Below are 18,854 nucleotides of genomic sequence, written 5' to 3'. Positions count from 1 at the left end.
CTAACCAGAATCCTTGCTGAAGGCAGGTCAGGGTGACAAGATACATACATGATCAGATTCCAAGGATGGGCGACTTTTACTAAACTGACTTAGCAGGACTTTCTGCTCAATGTCAACTTTAAAAGTGGGGGAGGGAATCCAGAGATTGGGCCTAGCTGAGAAGTGGGCTGAAAGGAGGCTGATTAAAGTTAGGTCAGGAGAGAGTCTTTGTCCTGGAGGGAACAGAACTCCAGGCAGAAGCAGCAGTGAATGTGAAGAACTGAGACAGGGACTGTGTTGTTCTGGCCTTGACGGATTCACAGCCAACATCTTCCCCAACCCCTTCTAGTAGCTACTTCTTCCTGGAAAGCTTAGAACCATTTTTGCAATGTAATTAAAATTTCATCTTAATTTGGATGTAGAAATGAGGGACATCTTTGTGCTATATCTACAGTTTCCGCGGATGAGTATGTTGTGGAAATTTGTTTTTGTTATGTTTTTGTTCTTCTTTCACCATTCTAGATCCAGGCACCAGCATTATGGCACAGAGAGAAGGTACTAGGCATCCATTTCTGTCCAGTGCCATCCAGCATGCTTAGACTGGATCTGCAGCCAAAAGTCATGGGGGCAGCAGACTCCTGATTCCTGATTCATGGTGGTGCCTCCTGAGGCCGACAGTTCTTGCAGAAGCTCCCTGACATTTGATGTGACCTTCCTGATTGTGACAGAGGTGGCAGCTTTTCTTTTTGGTCAGTCTTAGCTGTTATTTGGAGACATATTCCCAAAGACCCTGCCTATACCCAACTACTCTCTATTTTAATCATTTTAAGCATCTAATTCCTTTGTTAGAGAGGAAAATAGTTATACTGAAGTCTGTGTCTTATAACTGACCCTGACAAGGGAAATGAGTACTAAGATGATATTTCCTTCATTATACACTTTCTTTTTTTTACAAGTAGTAGTTGCCTTCTTTTATCATTTACTTAGCTAATTTTATACTTATATCTAAGCTGCCCACACCTTTCAACAGCTTCTCTCTATAAATTCATCTATATCTGATATCAGGACTATCAGATAATGTACAATTCCTTTATTTTTCTGAGGATATTCGCTCTGAGCCATCCATTCGCCTGCTGTAATCTGGAAAGGATGGCATTGCTATCATTGTTAATCATGTAACACAAAACCTCCCTGCACACAGTGGTGTGCTGGCTCCCATGTTTCCTTCTTTCTTGATCACCACAGGGGCTAACTATTCTTACAAGCTTTCTTTGTAGAACTGGAAAATTACTGAACAAACAGAAGACACATAGCCCCTGAGCCTGTGCCAGATCCTTCTGCTGCAGCTGCTGCCTGGCTGCATTCCAAGAAGTCAGATAAGACCAACCTTTTCATGAGGTATGAAGAACCCCACGTAGACACCAGAGGTGTGAGGCACCCCTGCCAGACTGGATTCCCTGGACATAAGACAGACCCACGGAGAAGTGTGAAATTAATGGAAAAGCAGACATACACAGTGGTGCCTCCTGAGGCCGTGGTCAAGTAGTGAGGGTCATGCCAGCACATAAATCCCAGAAACAAAAAATGGTGGATAAGTGCCTCCCAGCGTGACAATGTTAGTATTATAATGAACTAGGGGTCAATATCGTTCATTCTTTTAGCCTTGTGCATAGGTAGGCTCAGTGTTCCTTGGGCACAATTTGCAGTGGTGTGTTGCTTATCTTGCCCCTTTGCAGACAAACAGGCAAAGTGCCATAGTTATCTCATGGCTGTCAAGAGGTTCTGCTGTTCCTGAGAAAGAAACTCTAAAGGCAGCAGCATGACAGAAAGTTACAAAGTTCTGGACAGCAAATCTTAGTGGCCTGGAAACTTGAAACATAAGAAAACTACCAAAAATTATTTTTAAAAAGGTTTTCCTGCTTGTGGAGCTGGTTACACCTGCCTACTCCATCCACCAATCATTTCCTTTATTCCGTTCTCTACTCAAATAGCACTTCTCCCTGCATCCCCCATCCTGGTTTATTGTCTTACCCACATGTGTAGAGGAATGGACACCATGCTTGCAAAGGACAGTTACTGATTCTTATCACATTAAAAAGAAACGCTGAGAACAGGACAGTCTCCTGGCAAGCCTAGAGATGTTTTGTGACTTGGGGGCAATCCCCTAGGTAACTCAGTGTTCGGGAATGAGATAAGATCAGTCACTCACTAGTAAGCATGTGTTAAACCTTGATGCTTAGTACTTCTTCATGGGGGTTGTGGGGAAAGAACACATGAGGAAAGAGCACGTGGCAATCCTTACCCATGCAGCCCTCATGTAATTACCTTAACTCTCCACATCTGTTGTGTACACGTTGCGGAGGGGGCTCTGGACTACCCTGCACTTAAGGTTAGCCCGCCTTCCCCAAGCTTGTACTTCTAATTTGTGTCATGCCTGGTTTCTTCGTGTGGTGACCGAGACCAGAGCCATAGGGGTCGTGACACACATTTGCTATTCTTCATTGTTGATATCACTATCTGACAGTGTATTATCACTTATCGCTTTAATGTTTCTCATCTGTACACGTTTTCTTGGTGTGTTCACCACTTCATCCGCAGAGTCTAGCATGGGTTAGACATTCAGTAAGTAGCTGAGGGGAGGAGTAAGCAACAATTTCCCCTGCACGGGACTAGCTGTGTTGAGCAAAAGGAAGGCAAGGAAGGGGAACCTACAGAGAAGTAAGTCCTTATTTATGCCCATGAGAAGACAATAGGTACTGTCTACAATGGAGGAATCAGAAATAGTGAAAAATTGATGACTACACAAAGGTGAATCTCGGGAGAATGAGCTGAGAGTGGTGGGGAGGGTGGTTGGTATGGGTGGGATTTGGGGGAGGGTTGCTTATCTCATCAAGCACTCTATGCACAAGGAGATACTCCTTGATCCACGGATGCTCTGAGAGATCTGGACAAGATTCATAGTGGTTCTCCCACCTCATTTGCCTCTTGTGGCTTGTTCAACAGAACTCTCTTCCTGACTTCTCCAGTGTATGGTCGCTAGTCCAGTCTTCATTCACAATCTTATCCTTAAGGGAGTTCGTGATGCCCAGACTGCCACCAGGAGCCATATTAATTTTATGCTGACTTAGAAACAGACCAAAAAAGAAAAAGGAAGGAAATAAAAGTGCATGAGTTGTTTCTTGTGTCATGTGTCATCCCACCACATGGTCTGGTCCCTGCCCCACTGATTTGTGACTTTTGGGCACCACCCAGCTTCATGGTCATTACTCCTCTCCTAGGTCTGGCTATATGACCTTGGAAAAAGACTCATCCTCTCTGACCATCCATGGCCCTGTTTGTAAAGTAGAGATAATATCAGTGCCAATGTCTTAGGCTTCTAGATTAAATAAAGTGATGAAAGTGGGCACATGTGGAAGCCTGGCACATAGAGGCCTTCTAAAGAGTGTTCATTGAGTATCCTGGCTGTCTGTCCCCTTAAAAAGATTTCAGTTTTGCTGATACTATAATAATTGTTTAATTACTGATTTTCTTTTATAGCCATGCTGCGAGGCTCATATTATTCCTATTTTACAGAGAAGAGGAGGTTCTGAGAAATTTCATATGTTGTTAATTTAGTTTATCTTGACTTAACTTCCAATAATTCCCATGACTCCATAATTACCCATGACTAGTAATGATGTATACTGGACACATTGCAGGGCCACAGCTGCAGGGAGAATGATAGGGAGGGAAGAGGAGCTCATGAGCTTAGTTGACCTCCTCCTCAGGGATCTAAGGTCAGCTCCTAACTATAGGCCTTTACTCACCACTCCCTAAGAAGAACCACAGAATTGCGTCTATCACCTGACCTGTGCACCCACACAGCCCTACCTCATAGGCTCTGGTCTCAGAGGCTGAAGGATGAGCAACATCTTTCCAAAACAAATGGGGCGGGGCGGGGGGGGGGGCTCCGTTATCTGAAAGTTTCTCAGGCATCAACCTTTACCAGGTACAGAACTGTGCTAAAAATCATGTTCTGATTTCTTCATCTTCACTTTAACATCTAATCCCCTTTGAACAAGTGAAGAAGGATAAGAAAGTTAAGTTACGGCTCGGCGCCTATAGCTCAACCGGCTAAGGCGCCAGCCACGTACACCTAAGGTGGCGGGTTCGAATCCCCAGCCCGGACCCGCCCAACAACAATGACGGCTGCAACCAAAAAATAGCTGGGCGTTGTGGCGGGCGCCTGTGGTCCCAGCTGCTTGGGAGGCGGAGGCAGGAGACTCGCTTGAGCCCAGGAGTTGGAGGTTGCTGTGAGCTGTAATGCCACGGCACTCTACCCAGGGGGACAGCTTGAGGCTCTGTCTCAAAAAAAAAAAAAAAGAAAGTTAAGTTACCTCTTGAGGATCAAGCAGTGAATGAGCTGTAGCTCTGAGACCCTGATGACTTCAAAGCTTAAGGTATATTCTCGGTTTGATTCGATTTCTTGTACGATTACACCCTGTGTTCTCCCAAGGACAGCAACACACTGTAAGAGGGGAGAAGAGGGAATACTTATTCATGAATAATGACCATGGTAAGCCTGAATATGTTTCAGTGTCACAAGGGAGATTACAATGAAAATAGGAACTATAGGGAACAAGGCTAGAGAAAAGAACATCAGGAAACATGTCTGTGAAAGTGTCATTTAGGTTGGGACAGGGACAGTGGTTCCCAAGGGATGTGATTTTCCCCTCCAGGAGACATTCAGCAATGTCTGCAGATATTTTGTGTTGTCACTAGTTAGGGGTGGAGGTGCTACTGGAGTGAAGACTGGGAGGACAGCATACAAGGCGGGAGCCAGCTGGGGAGGGCCTTGAATGTCAAGATGAAGAACTGGGACTTAATGAGGCAGAGCAGCAAAGTAAAGTGGGTGTAACTCACCTCCAGATGCTAAGTGCAGACGGGCATTAGACGCTGAGAGAGTAGAGGAGGGATGACTTCCAAGAACACAGAGAGCACAAATGGATAAGGAGCCACTTCCCAGAAGAAGCTGCAGAGAGATCATGAGGTTCCACTGTCAATGCCTGTGTCCCAAGGTCACTCTGGAAAAGGCAGAAGTACTCAGAAAGCAGAAGGGACATTTCAGTAGAGGCTCACCCCAGTTACAACTCTACATGTACACTGACATGTATTGCCACCTGCCTTCCCCTCCCACATGCTTTCAACATTTGAGAAACATTTTGGAGACATATAATCCTGGTGGAGTGTCAGGAATATAGAACGCAACGGGGTGGTTTTGCGCCCTCCCCAATTCTCCTCAATGCACTGACTCCACAAAGTAATTGTTGATTCAGTGTGTGATAGACTCAATCCCCCGTTAGGGAAACCCAGTCAGGGCCCATGATAAGGATTCTCACAGTGACCACACCCATATGCCAGTTGTGCACAAGTTGCAGTGCTATGGATGGACCTCAGGGTGTCACTGTCAATTACCAGTGTCCTGACTCTGCAGCCCTATGCAAATGCAGAGGCTGCCTGGGCCCAGATTGTACTTGGTCACTCTTAACATCCTAAACACTGAAATGAAGATGAGAAAGAAACACCTCAGTTAGTGTCTTCATCAAGTAGGAGAGAGTGTAGGAATGGAAAGAATTATCTGCTTGAATCCAACAGCCTGGCTTTTGAAATGCCTCAGCTCTTCCTAAAAGGCAGCTTCCTGAATCCTGGTTTCAGAGGCCAAAGCTGTCCAGCATCAGATGGAGATACTCACAGGTATACTGCAGAATGAACTCCAAGTGGACTGAAGACACCATTCGTGGGATCTTTGTTTAAAAAGTAGGCATTTTAAGAGATTGAAAAGAAAACACTAGCCAAGAGCCCTTTGGAGTGTGGGCCACATGTCACAGCTCAGGAAGCCAGCCCTGGGTCCCCGACACCTATGCAATCAGGGAGCAATTGAGTCACTAGCTGTGCCTTAGTGGACACACCTAATGAAGTCTCCTCCACTATCCCTGAAACCATTTCAAATAAGGCATCAATCATCTGGCTTTCCAAGTAGGGATTTCTGCCCCCATCTACCAATTTTTGAGCTGAGAAAGTGTCAAACATATACCAAAGTAGGGAATGTCCTCATGTACCTCTAACATAGCTCACAGGGTCAGGGCATGTACAGCTGACCTGCCATGGCTTCACAGCCCTGCCAATGGCATAGCACACAAATGTCTGACTACACTCCTGCACTGTGCTTCAAGACAATGCCTTCTCCATTGTCACAGCTCCCAAACTCTGAAAAGTGAATCCCTCTTCAAACATGGGAAAATACTCTGTTTGGCTGTTTACATAGATTTGTATCTCTGTGATCAATCAGGGGTAGGATGAGTGATGTCACAGAATTGTGTGAGTCAAGGGATAGAACAATTTCCACCTTTCACTTGAGAACCTTCACATAATTGTGGCCCATGTAGTGGTGCACTGGGGGCCGGCTTGTGCTGGTCTGTGAGAGCCAAGTGGAAATATTTCAGGTATTTTATGAGCTGGTTGCTACCCATAGCTGTTGTAAAAAATTAAATAGACACTGGCAAATAAATTACATTAAAAACAGTGATAATGTTCAAATCCCAGCACGTCTTCTAATCTTACTACCTTTTACTATTTTCTGTGATCTGTGTGGCGGAAACACTATATAACTGTGCTCTACTGCACATCTCTTCTTGACTCCCCATTCAGTGATGCCAGATGGTACAGCACAGTAATCTGAAAGTGCTACAATGCTACTCTCTCTCCCTATGTGCCAGATGTTAAATGTTTCCCAGCAGACAACTGGGCTACACCCATGTGTAACCTGCAATATGTGGATGATGAACTCATTTTGAGGACACTGAAATCTTCCAAACCCCCTTGCACAGAAACTCATATCTGACTTGATAACTGGTTCTTAAATCCAGTGGCCAGGAATTCTGCAGTGGGGAAAGCTAAAGATGAAGCGTAATTTGCACTAATTGTCTTGCCCAATGTAGGCAATCTATGGTTCCCACAGGTGACTGCCCAAAGGCTTTTGAATAATTTTCTGTGAGAGTCCTCATCCCCTTGAATCCTGGGTTCTGCATCTTGTGCGAAGCTGAGGTCCCCTGGAATGCGCCCTGAGAAGAGGTGCCCGGGCCTGCTCCTTCACTGGGTGGGTCACAGCTGTTCCTGGTCTCATTCCTTGGGACTGTGCCAGGGAGGAGGTGTCCTCCTTATAAACAAGGACAAGGAGCAAACAGCACATACTCCATGTCTCATGACATTACCATGTGTCTACATCATAGAACAGCAAGGATTGTAGAGAAGGTTTATGGAGCAACACAGGGCCAGCAGGGATGATGCCCAGTTACTTGGGTCACTGTCCTTAAAAATTGGGGAAGGTATGAGGTGGAGATTTCAAGGGCATCAGCAAAGAATCCTGGCCCCAACTGATACAGGCCAGGGGAGATGCTCCATTGCAATCTGACCTGACAGCGGAGCCCACTCCTTAATGAGTCTCTGGCAGAAAGTGGATGGCTGTGCATTTGCCTGGGAAAAACCAAGTTACAGCGTCCTCCTCCTCACCCACTTCACTGCTTCCTTCACGTATAAGGCAATGAATGCCACATTTCTGGTAAATATAATCTCTTGCTATATTCTAAGGCAGTATTCAACCTTTTTTATCTCTTGGCTCACGTCAACCTAGAGTCAAACTTTCTTTTTTTTCTTTTTTCAAGACAGGGTTTCACTTTGTCACCCTCGGAAGAGTGCTGTGACATCATAGCTCACAGCAACTTCAAACCCTTGGGCTCAAGTAATCCTCTTGCCTCAGTCTCCCGAGTAGCTGGGACTACAGGCACCCACCACAACGCCTGGCTATTTTTAGAGACAGGGTCTTGCTCTTGCTCAGGCTGGTCTTGAACCCATGAGCTCAGACAATCCACCTGCCTCGTCCTCCCAGAGTGCTGGGATCACAGGTGTGAGCCACTGTGACTGGTTAGTAGTTAAACGTTCATGGGGCACTTAAATTAATCAAAAAAAAAAATAATTTATTTCAAAAATGCCATAGTGATGTGGATGGTGGTTCAGGAAAGAGTATGTGGACTCAAGGTATGTCCTGTCCCACCTCCCCACTCCAAAGGCAGTGGAGGTGGGGTTGTTACCTAAGTGTATGAAATGGGGATAGATGATCTCTGGGTCTGAACCCAGCAAAGAGGAGGCATCTGAGGGTCTCACCTTATATAAACTCATACACAATCTTTTTGTCTTCAGTAAACCTCACCTGTCTAGCAGCTTGACTCTGGCCACTATCCTCCTCTGTAGGCTTTGTGATTTGACCTTCTGCTAAATAGTTACCTCTATTCTATCCCTCTAATGTGACACAAAATATAGTTTCAGGCTTACAGACATATTTTATCTTCATTAAAAAACAAATGTAGCTCCATGACATTACTATTTCAATGTTGATCCATTCTGTCCTTCCTTTTCCAAGGCTGAACGGATATTCATTCATTCCCAGAAATGCATCTTTGCTCTGTTTACAGTTCAAGACAATTGGAAGCATTACTCTCTCAGAGAATACCAAGCAGATTAATTGGTGGAAGAAGCCTCAAACTCCCCTTATAATCACCAAGGCATCCAATACCTTTTGTGTGCCAGAAATTCTGCAGCAAAACCAAATTTCAGAAGTCAGTTTTGACAACACAGAAGAAAATGCTGATGAGGGCAACAGAGACCAGAAAGGAAGCTGTTTCTTTCAGTGGTGCAGGGGAAAGAAGATGAGAGTCTGACCTTGGGGAGAGAAAGCAGCTGGCAAACTGAAGAGCTAGTCAGAGGCAAAACTGATGTGTGAAGGGAGGGTCAGGGCAGACAGGAGGGTACCCTGGACTCTGGTTTAGGATCTGAGTTGTGATAATGTCAATTATTGAGCTGGGGTCCCAGGAGCAGAAGTGGAATAGAAAGGATAAATTCAGTCTTATAAATGCTGAGTTTGAGGCTTGGCATCTATATCTCTTGGAGGCGCCCATAGCACCAGCCACATACGCTGAGGCTGGCGAGTTCAAACGGGCCCGAGCCAGCTAAACAATGACAACCACAACAAAAAATAGCCGGGTGTATGGTGGGCGGCTGTAGTCCCAGCTACTTGGGAGTCTGAGGCAAGAGAATCACTTAAACCCAAGAGTTTGAGGTTGCTGTGAGCTGTGACAACACAGCACTCTACCAAAGGCAACATAGTGAAACTCTGTCTCAAAAAATAAATAAATAAAAATGTTGAATTTGAGATGTTGGGGATGTCCAGACAGGAATGTCCAGCTAGCTGTTGGATACATGAGTGTGAACTAAAGAGAGGGGTCTAGGGGCCAGACTGGTAGAATTGGGGAGTCTTTGCTTGGTAGGTGGTGACTGTCATGTAGATTTCCCAGGGAGTGTGTAAAGGGTTAAGAATTAATTCATTCTCATCAGGGAGATGGTGACGTACACATCACAAAAATGGAAGAAAATGCAAATATAGACATCATTCCATTTTCAGAGAATAACGAGAAGTTGGGCATGCATGTGGCTTGGGATGAAGCCAGGGAGGAAGATGGAGAAGAGGAAGGGGAGGAGTAGAAAGATGAGACTGAGGAAGCAAATGTGGGGACAAGCTGCAAAGTCTTGATCCTTCCACTGCCCGTAGCACTGCATGGATGAAGCTTACTTTCAGTTTTACCGCCTTCCCCTCCACCGCTTGGGGAAGCCTCAGAATGAACAGGCACCACATCTACAGCCCCTTCCTCAACACAGACCACCGTGATGTGATCCTCACTCCCCCTGGGGGAAAGGAACTATTGACAGGACGCTCTTTGATGCCTTTCTCTACTCTAAAGAAAGCCAGCCAGCCTGAGGCCCAGAAATCTCAGTTTTATCCTCCAACTCAAGCCAAGTAACTTCTGACCCTTAATCATCCAGCCTTCCTTAACTGACCCAGAACCTTAAGCCAGCTTGCTCTAGAGACTCTATAGATTCTTCCTGAGGCAGAGAGAGACCCCCAAAAGACAAATCATTCATTCCTTCATTCAGGAAAAGTTTATTAAATACCGACTATGTGGCAAGCATGTTGCTAGGTACTAGGGTTACAACAGTGATCAAGAAAGATTGAATCTCTGAGAATGGAAGTAAAAGACGGGAATTCTAGCTTTGCAAGGAGCTTAGTGTCCAATAAGGAAACAAGCAATTATAACAAGTGGCAAATACATAAATTCTAGATCCAGCATTCAGTGGTACATGTAACAAAATGGTCCAAGAGAGCTGCGTAGAGAAGAAGAGATGGGGGCTAGAGGATCTCTGCCACCTAATCCCCTAAGAATTCTAGCTTAATACCCAGTGGAGCCCTCACTGTATTCCTCTTCTCAGCTTGGTTCCTTCTTGGTAGAAATTACAGCTCAAGACAGAGTTTTTAAATATCCTTTATTGATCCCTTTATACTGCTCATTATCTGTGCTTTATCCATTTGAGTTTGCCACTTGTTTCCTGCAAAACCATGTTTGATAAAGGTCTATATGAAAAGACAATTTATAGAAGAGGGCATGGTTAAGGAAAAATAAGAAAAGTTGGGATATTAGCACAGCAGGAAACCGTTCTCATCCCTAGGCCTAAGCGGGCAGAGGATGACATACAAGAGCTAGAGCCATGGAAGATGAGGACAACTAGCAGAAGCTTTGCCATGTCAAGAGTCAGTGTCAACTGTGATGGAAAGGGAATGTAAAAAATAAAATCTTTCTCTCTGCCTCTTCTCCCCTCCAACCAAAGGTTAATTCAGATACTCAAACAGAGAAGGACCAGCCAATCACCTCTCTGCCAAGAACACCTTAAAAAGAGAATAGGTATCATTTAAAATTTATTACGAGGAGTGTTATTTTATATATTTTATAAGATAGGGCAGATAGCCTTAACACACCCCCTACAAATAGAAAATATTCATTAGCCTTCACTGGTGGGCTATGCCATGGGTTGCTAGGGCCACGTGGGGACCTCAGGGCACACCCCATTGTGAGGAAATGTGGACTGTTTCTGAGGTTCTAGAACTCCCAGAGCTCAGCATTGGGAGCTTCAGCTCACAGTTTGCTTGGCTGGCTCTTGGGTGCCCCATACTAGGGTCGCCTCTTTCTCTAAATCCAGATGAACAAGTTTCTCTTACTGATGAGCCTTTACCTGCTTGGATATGCCAGAGGTAAGTCCTCTATCTAGGCTTTGGGAGAAACTTAAGAGGACGTCTTTAAGGTATTTCAGCCATGGAAGGTAGACCAGTCTCTTAGTTACCCAAACCAATCTGAATCAGAATCAAGAGTAGCTCACCAAGTCCGACTCTGAGCACTCCTAACCAGGTGATTTCCCCTAATTATGGTTTTACAGTCTGAGGGCCCCACTCAATATTTGTACCTGTTGTTCTGGGAGATGGGAGGATAGGCCTAAAGATTCTGTAGAAGCCCAATGAAGGTTTGTCCCCATCAATTCAGAGTAAGGAATTCTTATGTGATTTACCAAGGAAAGATAGAAGGACACGGGAATATGACTTACCTAGAAAGCCATCTCAGAACCCAGCAGTGCTCTTAGGCCAGAGACCTTACAAGCCTCTCTTTTATGACTGTTTTATCCATCAAGTTGTGTCTCCTCTTTCAGAATCCCCAATTCATGGTGGGATATGTTTCCTCCTGCCTCCTACAGGAGAAGGGAGAGTCATGAGGTCTGAGCTATGAGTGAGCTGACAATGGATTTTCTTTAATATCAGCTGCCAGAAATTTTGCTTTTTCCTTGGTTGGACTTTGAAAAGTTGACTCAGAAATATTGATACACAGCCATCAGATGGTAGTATGTGCCAGCCACATGAAGTAATGAGTAATAAACTATAATAAAAACTAGAAATTAGCCGGACGCAGTGGCTCACACCTGTAATCCTAGCTCTCTGGAAGGCTGAGGCAGGTGGATTGCCTGAGCTCATAGGTTCGAGACCAGCCTAAGCCAGAGTGAAACCTGATCTCTAAATATAGCCGAGCGTGGTGACAGGTGCTGATAGTCCCAGCTACTCAGGAGGCTGAGGTAAGAGAATCTCTTGAGCCCAAGAGTTTGAAGTTGCGGTGCCACAGCACTCTACCAAGGGTGACAAAGTGAGACTCTGTCTCAAAAAAATAAAAATAAAAAATAAAAATAATAAAAATTAGTGTGCTTTTTCAAGCCTCCCTTTTATATCAGAAAAATATCTTTAGGGCAGCACCTGTGGCTCAAAGGAATAGGGCACTGGAGGCGGTGGGTTCAAACCCAGTCCCAGCCAAAAACTGCAAAAAAAAAAAAAAGAAAGAAAAAGAAAAACATATTTAATAAAACTTCTGTTAACTGCTGAAGAATCAATCAAGCAAGTAACATTTTTGTAGTAAGTTTTTAAAATAAAAACTTCCTGGTTGGGCACTTGTGGCTTAAGTGGCTGAGGTGCAAGCCACATAGACCTGAGCTGGCGGGTTTAAATCCAGCCTGGGCCTGCCAAACAATGACGGCTGCAACCAAAAAATAGCCAGACCATGTGGTGGGTGCCTGTAGTCCCAGCTACTTGGGAGGCAGAGGCAGGAGAATCACTTAAGCCCAGGAGTTGGAGGTTGCTGTGAGCTGGGATGCCATGGCACTCTACCAAGGGTGACATAGTAAGACTCTGTCTCAAGAAAAAAAAAAAAACTTCCTAAAAGCCTTACTAAATCTTGCCTTTTCTTTATCAACATATTCTAATCCTGGTGTTATAGAATGTGACTGATTATGAGTACTGCGATGCTCCCAGAATATGTAACTATTGCAGAATTCTTCAAGAACTTGAGTATTTGAGGGCCATTGACTAATTCCTCTCAGCTGTTGGCTATGATTAATAGCTCAGTTATCATTCTCCTCTAGGAAGCTCAGTCTAATCAAAGAGTAACAATCAAATTGTTTAGTACCTCCCTTCAATTAAAATGAAAGTTATACTTAAGGAATATTTGTCTGACAGTCATTAATAAGATTGATTACAGGTAAAGAGACTGTCCAGAGAGAATGACCATCTGAAAATTTGGTAACTCCCAGTGTAACTCAGAGAAAATTAATTGGGCACCTAATCTTATTAAATCCTCATGACAACTCCATGAAGTGGGTGTAAATGGTACACTGTAAGGAATCTCAATTCACAGATACATAAGCTAGGCTAAGAATTTTTTATCTTTTTTACAGCAACTTTGTTTTCTGAGTCCCCAACTCACAGGGGATTGGGGATTGAGTGTGAGAAAGAATTTGACCTTAGCAAATCAAGGTGACTTAATCTCTTCTGATAATTTTTGGGAGCACATTTGATATTCGTCATCATCTAGCTTAAAGTTTACCCTGCTTGAAGGTTTAAAGCAGGGGTCCTCAAACTTTTTAAACAGGGGGCCAATTCACCCTCAGACCGTTGGAGGGCCGGATTGCGGGCCCCAGGACAAGTCGGCTACTAAGCAGGACAGTCAGCAGCAGCAAAAACACCCAGCGGGCCGGATAAATATCCTAGGCAGACATGTTGGCCCATGGGCCTAGTTTGAGGACGCCTGCTTTAAACTCAGGACGTCCACTCCAAACTCAGGCTAGAATTACTTATTATTAATACTTAATAATAAGTATTATTATATAGTAAGTATTATTCTACTTATTGAGAACTACTTGCTTTCACTCTATCTCTGTTCTCTTTGCCTATTACCCACCGCAGAACAGGAGAGTTGATGCTAGACCTCTGATTACACCAGTGACAGTACATGGATTTCCTGAGGCTGACTTTGTCAGGGACACATAGTCATTTCCCTATAGGCACTTTTAGTTCATGTATAAATGGGCCCCTCTGTGCAGTTTTTAATATTGTGGATCTTGAAATTCTTCCCCTCCATCCCAGCAGAGGTTTCTTAAGGATACTTGGGTGACTTCCCCTAATATCTGTACTATCTTCAGGGGCCTGACCCGAGACTCACAGAAAACTTAGGAGTCCCACATTAGCCTTACTTCCTAGGAAAGTAGTCTTCTACCCCTTTTTCTCTGTCACCTTTATCATCTCTCTCCTTTTTCTTCTCCATTCCAGAAGCATCAGGTCAGCCTGATGAGCTTCCTGGCTCCATGAATCATAAAGCTTCAGTCCAACAACTTTCAGGCGAGTACTTTCCACTTGCAAACCCTCCTGATGCTGAGGCTTTATACGAGTCTTCAAATGACAACACCTTAAGTGAGCATGGTTCAAGTGAGCATGGTTCAAATGAACACAATGTGGCCGAGCACTCTTCTGGAGAACATGCTACAGGCGAGCATACTTCAGTTGAGCATTCTACAAGTGAGCACTCCAGTGAGCAGCCTTCCGGAGAACAGCCTTCAGCTGAAAAGTCTTCGGGTGAGCACAGTGAGCACGCTTCAAGTGAACAGCCTTCAGGTGAACATGCAGCAGGTGAACAGCCCTCAGGCGAGCACAATACAGGTGAACAGACCTCGGGCGAGCACAATGCAGGTGAACAGGGCTCGGGGGAGCACAATGCAGGTGAACAGGCCTCGGGAGAGCACAATGCAGGTGAACAGTCCTCGGTTGAGCACTCGGCAGGTGAACAGTCCTCGGGTGAGCATGTAGGTGAACAGTCCTCGGTTGAGCACTCGGCAGGTGAACAGTCCTCGGGTGAGCATGTAGAACAGCCCTCGGGTGAGCACACGGCAGGTGAACAGCCTTCAGGTGAACAGCCTTCAGGTGAACAACCTTCAGGTGAACAGGCTTCAGGTGAACAGGCTTCCGGTGAACAGCTTGGAGAACAGGCTGGAGGGGAACAGCCTTCGGGGGCACCAATTTCAAGTACATCTTCAGGTGAGCAACATTTGGATGGGTGCCAGTCACTGAGTTCAGGTGAGGAGTAGGCAATACGTCAAGAAAACCCAATTTTAGGGAAGGAATGCATAAGAAACAATCATTAATACTTCACAAACAGCTCTTCCAAAGATTCTCTAGGTCTCTTCACAATAATACCTAGAGGCGTGATCCAGGTTTAGTGAGACCCTAAAAGCTAAACAATCTGGAAGATTCCCACTAAGGAAAAAGCACAGATACAAAGGCCAGTAGCTCCACCAATCCTTCTTTCCATAAGAAATTGTGAATAAAAATGCACACAGCTTCCCTGGAAGGGCCTCATGGAAGTGCAGAGTTCTAAAGACTAACCTTCATTAGCTTCATGCTAAACCTACCTCTTAAACTGTGTTAGAATGCTGTGATTTTGAAAATCTTGTAAGGGGTCTAGCACTGCAGTTAGTGGGTCTTTGTTTGAACATGGAATGTAAAGCTTTTGTCTGTTAGATCCAGAAATAACTTCCAAGACAACCGCAATTTTGTGGCTCTTAACAGGTGTTGTTCAGGGAAGAAAAATAAGACCTAAAGTTTCATGCCTCAAATTATTTCCAGACATAAATACTTTGTATCTTACCCCATTGTTTAAGTATTATTCTTATTAAATTTTCAGACAAGAGAAGTGAGGCTAAGGTAATAATGTCTGATGTCACATGGCAAGAATAGTGGCAAACCTTGGATTCAAACTTAGGTCTGTCCAAAACCCATGCTTTCCACTTCTGTATGCTTCCTGAACTAGGGGTTTAGTAGAGAGATAGCAAAAGCGACACTATGGAAGCATTTCAAAAGAAATGTCATTAGTGACCTTCGATGTGGTCAGTTTGAAAATAGAGAATGATGCAGCCTCATTACAGGATTTGCAATATTAGAGCATTCTAACATAGCTTATTAATCAAATATGAGTTCAAGGGCTTATGCCTTGTGGGCGAGAATCGGATGGAGAGTACAAAAGGGAGCCAATCACATACTTTGCTCCTATTGTATCAGACATGCCAGAAGGGCATCTAATTATAAATGTCCATGAAGCCAATGGAAAGACAGACTGATTTAAAAGTATTAGAGTGATAAATTGGGATTCAACAACAATGATGGGGGTCATAGATGAAGTATTAGAATGAAGGAATTTCCTCTGAAACATCTCTATCAGAGACAAGGACCTCCGATCTCCAACAAGAACTCAGAAATGAATGAATGTGCTATATCCAAGCTACTTAATACCCATCATCACTCCTGAGACGTGTGACTCAAGGTTACACAACTTGTCCATAAGGAAATTTTATCAAGCTTATCTTAAATTTTCAGGTGTTTTATTAAATTGCCATACATGTGCTTATATGAATGATCAAGGAAAATGTCTTCGGGGAGAGGGAATCTGCACCACTCAGAATTCCCAGCAGTGCATGTTAAAGAAGATCTTTGAAGGTATGTGGGGACTTTATGAGCCAATCTTTACCATAGAACCCTTACTTTCACTCCTCATCCCTAAACTAAGGGATCTTGGCTGCTTCCACTCCATGAAGCACACTGCATAACTCTCCTTATAGTTTGGGCCCTCGCTAGACACGCCATTTCCCCCACATTTCTGCATGTGCCCATTTATTCATCACTCAATAAATACCGACAGCACTATGAGCCCTATGGAAGGATGAATCAAAGATGAACTCTGTACAAAGAGATTATGGTGTAAGAAATATCACAAAAGAGAAAACAGTGTCATAAGAGAGACACACATAAAATGCAGGGAGTTCAGGGGAAGGAAAGATTAGAGATACAGGAAAACCTGGAAAGGAGGTGATGCAGCTAGTTGGTGATGTGAGATTTCAACTTGGGAGAGCAGACATAATTGGATCCGGAATAGATAAGCAGTAGGTAAGATCTTGTCAAGAGAAGAGAGTATCAAGAAAAGAAGGTGTAGTCAACAGTATCATGTACATGCTGAAGTTGAAGAGTCTGAAGGAAAGGCCGCAGGATTTGATGAGTAGACCTGTGTAACCAGCACAGTGGGGTCATAATTCAGAGTGCCAGGGGCCAAGATGTGAATGAGAAGGAAGTTAAAAGACGATAAGGACAGCCAGATCTCTGGAAAGAAAGAAATAGAATAGCAATGGTCAAGACAAAGTATTTTTTCATTCAGGAGAATTTCAGCATGTTTATAAACCAAAAAGGGAGCCAGTAGAGAAGAGGCTGAAGATGTAGGACAGGAGTGGGCAACTGGTGGGGAAGGTCCCAGGGTAGACAAATAGAAGGGAAGGGGTAGAGAAAAGATATTTAAGAGGAAGTCTTGGCCATCGCTCCATGGGGACATTGAAGACCATGGGTAAAGGCTAAAAGTTGGAAAAGGAGTAAGGAGACTTATGACAGTCTGTCTCTGCTCCTTTTAGGTGGAAAACTCCAATTCATGGTTCAGGGATGTGAGAACATGTGCCCATCGATGAACCTGTTTTCTCATGGAACCAGGATGCAAATTATATGCTGTCGGAATCGACCTTTCTGCAACAAAATCTAGAAGCCCATGCCCTTGCTTCTTGTTCTGCCTGAAGACTCCATCACTCTACTTGGCTCAATTTATAGTTTCTTCCTCAGTCAATAACTAATCACATCTGCCTGAGCATCAGGCAGAATATTCAAATAAATATTTTTCCTGTCCTATCCATGCCCTATTCATTCTCTGTCCTCTGTCTTCCCTGCTCCAACTCCATCTCTCAATATTCCTGTTTTATTCTTCACTAAATACCACATTGTTAAAGAACACAGGCTCAGGGCAGTAACTGTGGCTCAAAAGAGTAGGGTGCTGGCCCCATATGCTGGAGGTGGCAGGTTCAAAACCAGCCCTGGTCAAAAACTGTAAAAAAAAAGAACACAGGCTCAAGCTAGACTTCTTTTCCCATCAGTTCACTTGCAGGGTCAGCTTAGCTTTCTTTCCCGCACACTAAAGTGAATGCATTCTCCCATAAACCCATGAATGGATTAACAAACCATGGCATATGTACACCATGGAGCACTATTCAGCCATAAGATGGAGACTTTACATCTTTTAAGTTTACTTGGAGTTGAAACATATTCTTCTCAGTAAAGTATCTCAGGAATGGGGGAAAAATCCAATGTACTAAATATTAATATGAAACCAATACATAAACAATTACACACCTACACAAATGATAAAACACAAATAGAGTACAGCATGGGGGAAGGGAGAGGAGGGGGCAGGGAGGAGGACAATTGGCTGGACAAGGGAGGGCAATTGGCAAGATCTCACTTAATGTGCACAAAGTGAGGGTGTTCAGCACATCCCCTGGTGTTCAACTACAACTTTACCTTGGAACTGAGAACAATGTAACCTAGCAATTTCTACCCTCATGTTAATTTGAAATAAAAACGTGAATACATTCTTTAACTATTCCGTATTTATGAAAGTGAAGGGGGTCTCATAGAGAAGCGACAACAAAGAGAACTGTAGAGTAGAGAACTTTTAGAGGGCTCCAACTGTATTCCAGGTACTTCTCTCTGACCCCTCACCTTTCCATCCCTATTTCCCCCACACCCTTCCATTTATTATGGTATATAAAACTCAACCCTTCTTTAGTTCTTTTTCTTTCTTTTTTTTTTTTTTGAGACAGAATCTCACTTTTGCCCTGGGTAGAGTGCCGTGGCATCATAGCTCACAGCAACCTCAAACAGGCTGAAGTGATCCTCCTGCCTCAGCCTCCTGAGTAGCTGGGACTATGGGCGCCCACCACAACATCTGGCTATTTCTAGAGATGGGATCTTGCTCCTGCTCAGGCTGGTCTCGAACTCCTGAGCTCAAGCGATCCACCCCTCAGTGTCCCAGAGTGCTGGGAACACCGAGGGGGAAATGGGAAGCAACTACTAATGAATAGCATCTTTCAGAATTGATGAAATTGTTTTAGAATTTGATCGTGGCGATGGCTGCACAACTGCGTACTAAAAACCACCCAAGTACACTCTAAAGGGGGTACATTTGAAAGGGCAAATTTTATGGTATGTGAATTTTTTTTTTTTT

The 18,854-nt window shown here is 44.1% G+C and overlaps 2 protein-coding genes across 5 annotated transcripts in view; one reads left to right on the top strand and one right to left on the bottom strand.

Annotated features, from left to right (window-relative positions):
* Nucleotides 1-11,100: 11,100 nt before the first annotated feature.
* ACRV1 (acrosomal vesicle protein 1) lies at nucleotides 11,101-17,339 on the top strand. Of its 4 annotated transcripts, XM_012809569.1 has the most exons (7): nucleotides 11,101-11,152; nucleotides 14,039-14,111; nucleotides 14,352-14,425; nucleotides 14,603-14,716; nucleotides 14,759-14,800; nucleotides 16,136-16,255; nucleotides 17,215-17,339. In XM_012809569.1, exons 1-7 carry the CDS (start codon nucleotides 11,101-11,103, stop codon nucleotides 17,337-17,339), a joined length of 600 nt encoding a protein of 199 aa, XP_012665023.1. The 4 variants fall into 4 exon arrangements, with proteins under 4 accessions (XP_012665023.1, XP_012665022.1, XP_012665020.1 ...); XM_012809568.1 differs by having other exon boundaries at nucleotides 14,352-14,410; nucleotides 14,603-14,800; XM_012809566.1 differs by lacking the exon at nucleotides 14,352-14,425 and having other exon boundaries at nucleotides 14,039-14,284; nucleotides 14,486-14,716.
* Nucleotides 12,478-18,854, bottom strand: part of CHEK1 (checkpoint kinase 1) — a 33,624-nt gene continuing 27,247 nt past the window's right edge. Inside the window, exon 13 of the mRNA XM_003796777.3 lies at nucleotides 12,478-12,626. The gene's annotated coding sequence lies outside the window, so the exon portion shown is untranslated. The remainder of the gene's footprint in view (nucleotides 12,627-18,854) is intronic.

Source organism: Otolemur garnettii, unplaced genomic scaffold (genome assembly GCF_000181295.1).
Source record: "Otolemur garnettii isolate 467f Iridium unplaced genomic scaffold, OtoGar3 scaffold00108, whole genome shotgun sequence".
NCBI lineage: Eukaryota > Metazoa > Chordata > Mammalia > Primates > Galagidae > Otolemur > Otolemur garnettii.
This window is presented reverse-complemented; position numbering and strand designations above follow the sequence as displayed.